We start from the raw sequence: 12,813 nt of genomic DNA, 5'->3' as shown, positions 1-12,813 counted from the left end.
AGTTTGACACAAAGGATTTCATTATATAAAGGCTTCCTTCTGCGGTTCAACCTAGTATCTAATCTTCTTGACAGTCTTGTGGGAGCACACTTGTTTCTTCAACAGCATATCAACACATAAAACATTACATCACCTTGCTCAGGGACACATCATGACCACTGACCTGGCCTAGTATGGGTAGAATGTCAACCCACATCCTTCTGGTCCAGATTTGAGCACACTAAGCACTAAGCCACTGTGGTGACGGGGAGAGCAAGATAATCATTAAGATAAACAGGAGGTTTTGGCCCATGGTGTGTGTGTGTGTCTGTGATTAGGACTTTCAACGTAAGTTTATGAATTTTTCAGTCATATTGGTATGATGTCTGCAGTGTGACAGCTTATTGTGATGTCTAGCACTGGGGCATCATGCTGCAGACATGTAACATGATGTCCCACCCAGTCACATTATCCTGACACCAGGCCGACCAGTCCTAACACTAACCTCTTAATGCCTAGCAAGGCAGCTGTTAGTACCATTTTTGTAAGTCTTTGGTATGACTCAACCAGGGTTTGAACCCACAACCTCCTGCTTCCAAGGCAGACGCTCTAACCACTAGGCCACCGAAGCAGTAATTTGCTCCATGGCACATTCAATGGACATACATGTGGTTCGGATAACTGATAATCAGGACAATGGATAAGTTTGTTTTAAATTATATCATTACATACATGGTACACACTGATGTGTTGGATACAGTGATAATCAGGATAATGGATATGTTTGTTTCATATTATATCATTACATATATGATACACACAGATGTGTTGGATACACTGATAATCAGGATAATGGATATGTTTGTTTCATATTATATCATTACAAACATGGTACACACAGATGTGTTGGATACACTGATAATCAGGATAATGGATATGTTTGTTTCATATTACAGTCGAACCCACTTATCTCGACCTCGGTTAACTCGCCAACCCTATTAAGTCGACGTTTTTGAAGTGGAACCGCCAAATTCTCTCTTTGTCTTAGCATTTTCTCATCGGTTATGTCGATTCTTTTATGTCGCCAAACCCTAATATCTCGAGCACAAAAGAAGGCCAAATTTGCCACTTAACGTCGGTTATCTCAATCCCCATGACCAATCACTTTGTTTGTATCGACAACCCCATCTTAGCAGTGCATTGTTACATCATAATCTGCTTATGCTGACATCTGGGCCGAGTACTGTATGCTGTGACAGTCAATCATGCTACCGTACTATACCTACAACTGGCCGACTTCTGAAGATGCGAATAGAACAGATAAAATTAATGGAATGGCTAATCCTTCTGTTTGTTGGCTGAGATATGATAAAAAGTTAAAACTGATGTTCTATGATGCATGTATCAAGGCAAAGTTTGTCAATTAATTTACAACTGGCTGTGATATTTTGAAGAAGGAGTATGTCACCAAACATAAATCCAGGGGGTAATTAATATTTGTGCATTTTATTCATTGATCTTTTCCTTTTGCCATCAATCCCGTGTTACGGTTACAGAGACTTAAACTCCGCAAGAAGAAATAGCAAACAACAAATAAACAAGTTTTGCATAATTAAAAATAATTATTTATTTCTCAAAATACAGGAGTGAAAGAATCCCTATATTGGGTGTTAACTTATGCTACAGTAATATATACGGTCCAATATTGCCAGGTGTTGACTCGTGTAAGTTTCTTTCGTGGGAATGGAGATCCTATTTTGCAAGAACACGGTCTTTTGATAGTAACCGCGTGTACGATACTTTTCAGAGCTGTGTCAGAGTGAAATGACTCGCGAATTTAATTTTGACACTGGTTAGCTTTTTGTAAAAACGAACTACACCCCGCACGTTTTTTGTGATTTTGTGAGCGATCTTTGTGTTTGCAATGTTGGAGAATATAATAAAGGTTTGTATCGAGAATCGACGGTGGTTTGTATTGTATACTGGTAAATCTCTGCTGTTAGTTGGTGCACATATGCCTTTTGTTGTTAGCAAACATGTATGTACATTTTTATAGCATGCCGATCGCTTCATCAAACAAATCGCGGCAACACTGTTGTGTAAAAAATCCTCCAAAAACACGTGCATGTACATTCTCATTTACTAACGCACATCATGTACATAAAGAAATTTCAAGCACATGTTAATATATTGCCGCCATATTGGTTTTCGTTTATCTCGATCATTGGTTATCTCGACGCTTTTTGGCAAACCCCTAGGCCGGCGACATAACCGGGTTCAACTGTATATCATTACATACATGATACACACAGATGTGTTGGATACACTGATAATCAGGATAATGGATATGTTTGTTTCATATTATATCATTACATACATGGTACACACAGATGTGTTGGATACACTGATAATCAGGATAATGGATATGTTTGTTTCATATTATATCATTACATACGTGGTACACACAGACGTGTTGGATACACTGATAATCAGGATAATGGATATGTTTGTTTCATAGCACATCGTTACATATAAAGGTACACATATATATGTTGTTTACACTGATAATTTGGATAATGGACAAGTTTAGCTTATATGATGCCTGCACATTATGGGACATACACATGGTTAAATACACTCATCTTTTTGATAAACAAGGCTCCATATCTATACAGTTTGAGGCAATAACCTATACTACATTTCAAAGGTATATATGTATCAGTCAGACAACATAAATTGCAGGATTTAAATATTCACACAACACATCTATCAAGCAACAGAAACTGCAGTATTGCAATATTCAAATGCCACCATCAGACAGGCAAGAGACACTACAGGAATGAAATATTTGGACACCACATCTGTCGAGCAACAAATACTGCAATATTATTATATTCAGACACTACATCTGTCAAGGAACAGAACTACAGTATTGCTATATTAAGACACCATATCTGTCAGGCAAAAGAAACTACAGTATTGCATATTTGAGACACCATATCAGTCAGGCAACAGAAACAGCAGTATTACAACATTCAGACACCAATTTGGTCATCAGTACCATCATGATTTTGTAATAGATTAACAGATTCCTACCCTTCAGGTACTAACTCCAAGTGTGAAAGGTCTTCTGTCCCTATCTCTCTCAGAACATCCTCCTGACATCGCCGCAGTGAGTTGAGAATTTTGTTGAGTAGCACCTCATACTGCTGTGCCATCATCATCTGGTGGCGCTGCCCACGCACCACTTTAATGCCATTAAGTAGTCTAGAAAGCTCCCACTCCATCCTGGGTAGGCGCTCCAGTACAGCATCGTATGCCTTTACTGATAACAATAGCTGCAATGAAAAACTATTATGAAATCGTCATTTCCTCCCCTGAATTATTTGTAGGCAATTTAAAAGTCTATTGCAATTCCTATTCCTTAATGTTTAACATAAATCCTAAGGTTTACTTCAACTTATATGCCTGAAAAGTGACAATAAATGGACACTTATGTTCAAGTTAACATTCTATTGAGGAGAAAAAAAACTTTCAAGTCAGTGTTACAAGTAAACTTATAATCATATTACAGTAGAACCTGTTTTGAAAGACCATCCCTTTTGCCCAAAAGTCATGGTCCCTAAAGACAGGTGGTCTTTTATGACAGGTCATAACACTATATATTCAATAAATCTGGTTCCAAAGATGGGTGGTCTCACATAGCAGTGGTCATTTAAGACAGGCCTTACTGCATTTTCATGATATAATTCCAATTCTTAGGTTTCAGGTTTGTTCCAGCTGGTTTGACATGTTTTTAGGACATCAGTTATAAGCATACACCAGAATAGAATGTGCTGATTTGGCACATTCTCTTTTCATTTTTATATCACTCCTTCTTTTTGCCAGTTTATAAAGAATTTATTTATTTGGTAACTGACCATTTAAAAGTAGGCTGTCATTAGAATTTCTCAAGGAGTTGCCATATCTCCCCATATGTTTGATTATCTAATGCACCAGAAAAAGGCAGCACTCCTATTTGGCTGTAGTCATAACCTTTTACTGACTAATAACTTTTTCTTAATTCCCATCTTTTACTTAATTCTTCTCAATTATGCATTTCTGCATGTTCCTTTGTTAAAAAAGTCCCTTTATACAATTTAAATAATCTCAATATGTGCCAATAATGGATGTGAGATACTTCAAAGATTATCTGCAGACAATGGCACAACCACCAAAAGTATTAAAATCACCTGTTACTTATACTGGAATGATTGACTATCTGAAATTCTTTATTGCTGCTAGCAATTTTGAAGACTGTTAGTGTCAAGATAGTAAGAATAACAACCATACAAGGTTTGTGACTAGTACATAATACATCATTCAAATTTGTTCCCACCACCACTGTCACCAACTACATGTTAATATTAGTAATGCAATACCTGTCACTATTGCGCAGCTGAATTTGCCAATGTGGTGGAAGTGCTGATGGTTTAAAAGACTGAAAGTAGTGTGTGACTGCCAAAATGCAGATTTCTTAAAATCTTCCAGTACGAATTGGACGAAACTCACTCATGAACATTTAGTCTCTTAAAAATAAATAGAATGAGGTAGCAATGGCAAGAATCTGATGAGAATTAATGTCCATGAATGAAATGTCCCTTTCAAGAAGGGACCGTCAAACCCTCTTGATCATTACGACAATTCAAATGGAAATAGTAGATGCCAAAATTAGCCCTTTAATGGAAGGAAATGATGCTTCCTACCTTTCTTTCTCCTTCTAGAAGTGGTCAAATAGAATCATAAAGTGCAGAATTTAATAGTTGATCTTGATCATCACTAGAACAGATATGAGACTGGAGATCTCAGTAGGTAGAGGCCGTACCAAAGGCATCAGAGATCTTTAACATGGAGCATCTTCTGGTATGAACGATGCACTTGGCAACTTTGCTTGAAAACCTGTCCAGGCAGATAGATCACTTGAGATGAGTCAAGTGTGAACTGGAAAATCTGTGGGCTGCTGTGCAAAAGAGAGCCCCTTTGCAGCAACAGAAGGTCCCTCTTCTGAGGCTGTGTCCTAAATCTGTCCACCAACTGCTCGATAAACCTTGATCACTGAGGCCACCAGCTGAAAATGAGCTTAGCAGTGCAGATCCTAATTTTGTGGAGCACTTGCAGAATTATCAGGAACAGTGAGAAGGCACAAGTGAACTGATACTCCAACTTCTGCTGAAGGCACCCACTGCTCAGGCCCTCTGGTCTGAAACCTGGGAAACAAAAATGGGAGCTTGTTGATTAGCCTTGTTGCAAACAAGTCCATCAAGGTCTTCCATGTAGTCTGCTCAGGCATTCCTCAGGCATCTTACTGCAGAGATCCTTAAGTGAGGACAACATTGTCTCTCCTGGACTGAATGGCTGCCAAAAATATTCTTCTTGCCCTGAAGGTAATAAAATGAAAAAAATAATCCTTTTAAAGGCTGCTTAGCAAAGAAGATTCCAAATCTCTTTGCACAGAGCAGTGGCCTGTATGCCTTCTTGTCACCTGTGGCATGGTAGCACCAATGTGTTGTCAGAAGTGACCATCACAAATACTCTCCTTAATGGGTTGACTCATCCCTTTTTGGGCTATCAATACCACCCTCATTTCCACATTTTTATTGTGTAGGGTAGATTCTTTGTGGTACAATATGGTCCTGAAGAACCCGTTCTTCCAGCTCTAAGTGAGCACAGCACCCAAAATCTGAGGTGTCCATAAACTGATAGGTGTGGGGTTTGGGAGCATGTAGAGGAACTCTGGTCAGAAACCAGACCCAATTTATCCACCATCTCAAATGATGGTTAAAATCTGATCCTGGAGAAATTTGAGCAGCCACAGGATCCCTGTGCAGTTTCCACTTTGCCAGAAGGGGAAACTGGGTGGATGCACAAATATAGTCTTCCTGGAGGAATCGGGCCCAGTTTGGAGTTCAAGTTCCCCAGAACAGACAGACATAGGCAAGTTGACAACTAAGTCTTGGCTCCCAAAGGGTCAGGACCTAGCAGGACATGAACTAATTCATTTCAACATAGAGAGGCAGCTAGTCCTGATTTCTCAAGGTTCGGTATAAGGGTCAACAGTGTGACAGATCTTGTCTTTTATACCGGAGAATAGGGATCTCTAGTGATCGTAAAAGGGCAGTGACTATTCCCATTAATCTGTTAAAGACTCTGCATGTGGATGTTAGGCTGGAATGTATACTTCCTGTGATGAGATAAATTTGGGATGTGAAGGTATGCATCCTGGAGATCAACGGAGACCACCCAGATGCTGTGCAGGCAATATGACATTCTTGGCATAGGCTGTGATCTCCATCTTGAGAGGTTTCTCCTGCAGAAGGTGGAAAGGTTGACAATCAGCTGAAACCTCTCACTTTGTTAGGGATTCCAGGAAAATCAGGGAGTAGAAGGCTGAAGTCTGGGAGTTTTTACATACTCTCTACTGTCCACTTCCATATAAAGCAGTGTGCCTGTCATTTTAACTGCACCATATTTCACTGATAGAACAGCATGGGAGCCCTTGCCAGACAAAAAAGTTCCCAGAACTAAAGGCAATATGTTCTGTTTAAAATAGGAAGTACAAACCCATCATCTATTACACTCAAACAGATCTTTGAAAAGAGGGCTAGTTGAGCACCTATGGGAATTACTGGAAAAGGGATGCACTGCCAGAGAGTGACAGAGCCCCTAAGCTACCCCACATCCTGGAAAGGAAGAAGGGTCTGTAACTTCAACCGTAGGCTTTCTGGTGACCCCATCGAGCAGCCGATGGGTGAGGCACAGGTTTCAATCGGGGTTGCTTCCTAGACTGAACTGCACCTGTTTAAAGAACTTTGCTGATGGCCTCATGGAGTGATATAGATGAACATACTTTCTAGCTGGTTTTGATGGGCCAGGAGCAAATGCAAGGTACCAGTTCTGTTGGACCTTCTAGTTTTGAGATGCCAGATGGAATGAGCCCTCCAAAGCAGGCTTCTATGTCCAGAGAAGCAGCCCAAAGAAGACCCTTTCTGTACTCTACTAAGACCTTAGACATGTTCAGAGCAACATCAAATGCCTAGAGGTTTTGGCAACTGCCTCAAACAAGCACTGTAACATGGGTGGAAATGGACATTCCTCCTTTAAACGGCTGCAAAAATTGATCTGCATTCAATTCTATGGTGACAAGCAACTAGCCTTAAATACCTATGCCACAACATTATCATTGGAAGTCAGGTTAATTTCCCTGTGGAGATGTAATACCTCAGCATACATGGTGGGAGGACTATGAGACCAGGTTTGGGAAAGTAGTCTATAGCAAGATGCAGAAACTTGAGGTCTCAATGTAGAGGGGGGCACTGACCACCCCCTATGCTGCCTAGCAAACTCTTGGCCCTGACAAAACCTTTGAAAAATCTCCCTGACCATAGCTGAATGGGGAGAAGATCAAGGTGTTAAGTATCCCTGAAGAGCCTCTAAAAACTGATGAAAATTTTCTTCTCCCTTTAGCCTGAGGATTTAGGACACAAATCCTGGGGTAAAAGATGGTTAACTTCATTTATGGTCTTATCATATCCAACTGAACTGATGGATGGGAGGAGGCAGGGAACCATAAAGGAGGAGGCACCATCTCAGCCTGTTCTACTGAAACTCATTAGAGTCCTCTAAGACTGACAGGATGTCTTCATCATGATTTCACTCCTGGGAGGCCTGTCTCTCGTGAATTGGAGACCTGGGGTAGGGAAAGCCTTATCAAGTATATTCTTGCATGCACAGAGATGGGACTGTCTCTATTATCACAGTTGGCAGGAGGATGATAATGCTTGCTCCTTGAGCATCTGTGGTAAGAGGACCATCCTAACTCCATCCTTTTGTCTTCACTTTTAAAAGACTGTGTCAGGCTGCAATCTGATCTCATACCTTCTCTAGTCTGGCATGCGTATGCTGACTTCTAGTTCCACAGTGGGGTCCATCGGTTGCCTGTGAGTGAGAGACCTGATCTCTGTTCTCATGCTGAAGCTGGTTCTAATGACCAGTGCCTGGTTACTTCCCACTGATCAGTCAGGCAATTGATCTGCAGGGGGACCCCTCATCTGACTATAAGCAGTAAAACAGACACCCATCTTTCAGACAGTAATTAGTTGAAGCAAGGCAGGTGGGAAGTATATACCATGGGACATTTTTATTCCAACATTAACCCACACTTTGCAACATTTAACGATAACCCAGTTGCCAAAGGGAAAGGGTAATGATAAATGGCAAAGTAAATCTCTGATAACAAGGGACAATAATAAATAATGATTATAATATTATGAGTTGCATGAGACTTGAAGTTAAACGCAATATAATAGCAACAATACCATATCTGCTTGTAAAGGAATCAATGATAATGAGTGGTGTGAAACCTGTAGTCAAACACTATCAAATCTGAGCAATACTTAACCTGAGAATTGATGATAATAAATTGATAATAATACACTGATGATAATAAATATAATAAAAGAAGCAACACATAATATGTTATAATTTTAATTAAAAAAATGAAGTCAGGCTCATTTGGATTATCATCTAAATATGAGATAAAAGCAGCAATATTTAACCTCTTGAAAGCAAAGAATAGGAAGAAACAAGGACTTTGCAATTATAAGGTATAAAAATGCATGGAGTGTGATTCCAACTCACTATAAATGTGTATGTGTGTGTGTATGATTTGGATTTATAACAAATATTTCAAATTTTTTTCAGTCATATCATGTGGCTTTTGTTTATAGTTACAGCACTGGGGCATCACGCCACAGTCATGTAGCATGATGTCCCAACCAGTCACATTATTCTGACACCAGGCCAACCAGTCCTAACACTAACCTCATAATGCTGAGCACCAAACAAGGCAGCTGCAAGTACAATTTTTACAAGTCTTTGGTATAACTTGTCTGGTGTTTGAACCCACTATCTCGCGCATCTGAGGTGGACACTCTAACCACTTAGGCCACCAGAGCAGTGAACTATAACTGAAAATGAATGCTGTGTGACCAGCAAACACACTTAAAAACGATACTGCTTGTGTGCATGCCTTTCCAAAAAATCTTATAATTGAACAAAAAACAATTAATGAAACCTCAAACCAGATCTTCACTAAATGCACACTTAAACAGAGGTTACAAGCATATCTAGAGACGAATGGAAAGAAAAAATGGAAAAAAGCCCCAAACATAACTGAATTGTAACGAAACAGATAAAGATTACCCAGTTGCCAAAGGCAAAGGGTAATGATAAATGGCACAGCTGATAAACAGAACAACAAATGCCTAAAAAGTTGCAGAGCTAATATTGCAAATAAATATGCAATGTAATGAGGGTATAAACGACCTAGCTACACAGAACTGTATTTAGACGACATACGACAATAGTTCTATGGCCATGTTTGAAATGACCAATCCAAATGTCATTCAAAGAAAGGATGATGCTATGCATGGTTTTACAAATATGGGGGAATAGACTGGGTCTCTGTGTGCTTTTAGTTCTGAACATCCCACAATTTTCCTCTCATGGGAGGATGGAATTTGTATCATATGGATAAGGATACTTTTCCATTCAAGAAATGTAATCTATGCAATAGCAACAGGTAATATATTATTAATATAAATACATTACACAATGTAACTTTGTACCTACAATGCTCCTATGAGAAAATTATATCCATGTAATATGCTTTCCTTGGCAATCTTAAAAATTCAGTTATTCCCTATGATGGTGAATAAAAACGTAATTTTTTTGCCTATTCAACAAAAATTATAAAGAGATACCAACAAATCAAAATACGAAAATGAAATAAATCTGTTTTATCAATGAAACAATTAAATTAGTCTTTATACACTATGGGAAATATTTTCAAGCACCTTAAAAATTTGACTGAATGAAAAACTAAAACCATTTCAAACTACCATACTTTTCTTCTTGTTCTTGAAACACTTATGCAAAACTTCTCATCTTTACAACTAATTATTCTGTTCCCTCTGAATATTTCCATAAACTCATATTAAAAAATAACATCCTTTCTTATGAGCTATTATGGCCAATTTTTACTAGAATTGGGTTTTTCTGTTTTACCATGAACAAGGCTCAGCAATCTGAGCTTAGTACTAAAGTTCAGTCAGAGTGTTTTGGTTATTTTTCATTTTCATGTAATCTTTAAACAGATTATTATCTATATCATGGGGGGCCCCGAGTGGCCGAGTGGTCTAAAGCGCTCTCTGTTAAGGATCACTGCCATCTCACCTCTGTCTGTGTGGGTTCGAGTCTAGGATTCGACCAATGTGGGTATTTGAGAAAGCTTGCCAGTAGCTTCTCGTGGGTTGGTGGTTCTTCCCGGGGTTTTCCCAGGTTCTTCCTCCACCATTAATACTGGCTGCCATACATAGACTACCGTGTGCTGAAAAATGGCATTAAACCCCACAACAACAACAAATCTATATCATTCTGAGTTAATTTTAGCTAATGCTTTTCCTAAGGACACACCAAGACAGTGACTCATGCTGGCCACCATGGATATCAACCTGGGACCCTAGGATAACGAGTTCCATGCCCTACCAGGCTAGCTGAGGTAATGCTGCATTCCGTAACATTAAGATCTGACAGGCACTGATTAAAGATCATGCTATGTTGACTTTGGGAATTCCTGGTCCACATCTGTTTAGTATCAGATAAAGAGCTCATTTAACTACAGGCAGTGTTATCATTACTAAAGGATGAAAGCTCTAATTTGATTAATGAATTAAAAAGTTCAAAAGAATATTACCTTGAACTGGTGCTTATCAGATTTACAGATAATTTTCCCTCAAAACAGATGTCTTATACAAGTGGGGCCCAGATCCCATTTATCTATGAGGTCAAAAGCAGGTACAAGTTAACCTCTGCCAAGTTTTCATCAAGCTCATGTTGAACCATTCAGAAACAATTTGGTTTTTAAACGGGGGGGTAACCGAATGCATGTGAGAAATGTGAGAGCTGCTATTTTAATGACAGAATTTGTTTTTTAGTTTTACGTAAGAAATGGAATATTACCTATTATTTCATTGAAATGATCTACAATGGCATCAAGAATAAGGCTGATTATCTGGGTGCTGTTGTTGTTTTGTTTTTTCTCTCAGTAAAAATTTTAAAGATCAAAACATATCACTAAAATAGTAAGTAAATTATATCTGAAGCCCAGTGTATGGCCAATATATGAGATAAAAGTTATGAAAAACAACATCGTCCTTTTTAGAACTGATAAGTAGAAAACTTAAAATTTCTTGCTGGAATTTTTACTATATTTTTTTTCTCATATCATTGTCCTGATTAAAAAGTATCAGAAAGAAGCTTACAGTCATCCACTCTGTTGGAACATCTTCACTACCCAGCACAACTTCTCCATGAAGATTAATGCCCGTTTTACTGCTGAACACAACCATTCGCCCTAGGAATAAAATGGTATATTATACATGGTAGGAGTACCATGAATGGCACATTATATGCCTGCCACATATCTAATAATCCTTGAAGATGAACCTGAAATTTTGCACAGAAAATCAGTGACCATGATCTTTGAACTTGCGACCCAAAAGCAAACTGGTTTCTTCCTTACCCAAGTGCAAGCTATCCACATAGTCTGCTTCAGGTCTGAAATGCAGAACTAATGCTACTCTGTCAAAAGCATATTTCTTCTTTCAGTCAGTGACCCTGACCTTTAATTTCTTGAGCCCTAAATCACTAGGCTTTTTCCTTACTCTAAATGCAAGCCATCCACTAAGTTTGGTTGAAATATGTCATGAAGAAATAATGTTATTACACAGGTAACAAGTGAGGTGCAAGTTACAGAGAGACATCCAAAACTTGAGAGAAAAAATTGCTTTGACATCAAGAAAACTGTGGTGGTGGGGGGAGTGGAGTTAGGGAACTGGGCTGTTCATTGACTGAATCCTCATTTTACAATCACGTTTATAATAATTTTTAATAATGCGCTTTTTCTAATGAATCTGTTTGTTATTCTGTTTAAATAACATTTATTTTCAAAATGTCCAACATATGAAAGATTGTTCCAACTGGTCTCAACAACCATCATGTGTACGTGAAAAATATCTGTGCATTACGTCACTGCTTTTTGTTTTCTTGATGAGTCTGGTTCCCATAGTGATGTTTAATATTATCCTGCCAAATCGGGAGTCCTCAGAGCAGGGAACTAGACTAACTGTTGATACACACCTAAAAAGTTTCCATTTTTTCAAAAACATGCGATATTTATTTTGTGAGACAATCGTCTACATCAAAAACTTTTTATTGTTCAGTTAGTACAATATTGATGTCATGATTTCATTGGAAGTAATAATGAAACTTCTTATCATCTTTGAGGATATCTCTAAGTGCCAGTTCAAGAATTCTCTGAAACTCGCTTGCCCACAATGGTCCATATCTGTGAAATCAAGCTCTTTATTTTACGAAGTGTTCATTTCACTTGCCGGCCTTGTTATCTTTAATCAGTTATGAAAGAGTCGATTAATTTAAGGTAGTTTATGTTACATACACAATATCATTTATAAGTGTTTGATTGATCAAATAAAGTGAGTTCACCTGACATACGACCAGAGCCGCTAGGTTTTAAGTTTGTAGGATTTTCGTGCCTTTTAACTCTCTTTTATTCCACCTCCTTTATTTGATTCAAAAGACATAACTAACATGAAAATACAAAGGAGGCCAGCTTTTATTTCAGTGCAACAATACAACAAATACTTCCGAAAGTCAGTTATCAAAACATGGTCGGCACTTAATTAGGTTCTCAGAGAAAGGCTCGCGGACATAGCT

General features: G+C 38.5%; 1 protein-coding gene across 1 annotated transcript in view; it reads right to left on the bottom strand.

Annotated features, from left to right (window-relative positions):
• The window catches only part of LOC149780771 (T-cell activation inhibitor, mitochondrial-like), a 50,514-nt gene that overhangs the window by 19,457 nt on the left and 18,244 nt on the right, over nucleotides 1-12,813 (bottom strand). Inside the window, exons 6-7 of the mRNA XM_089937849.1 lie at nucleotides 11,340-11,431; nucleotides 3,076-3,317 (exon numbers count right to left, since the gene is read on the bottom strand). Of these exons, the coding sequence (XP_089793975.1) occupies nucleotides 3,076-3,317; nucleotides 11,340-11,431 (334 nt within the window). The remainder of the gene's footprint in view (nucleotides 1-3,075; nucleotides 3,318-11,339; nucleotides 11,432-12,813) is intronic.

Source organism: Sinohyriopsis cumingii, chromosome 16 (assembly GCF_028554795.1).
Source record: "Sinohyriopsis cumingii isolate HCF-2022 chromosome 16, ASM2855479v2, whole genome shotgun sequence".
Taxonomy (NCBI): Eukaryota; Metazoa; Mollusca; class Bivalvia; order Unionida; family Unionidae; genus Sinohyriopsis; species Sinohyriopsis cumingii.
Note: the sequence above shows the minus strand (reverse complement) of the source record. Positions and strands in the feature narration are given on the sequence as shown.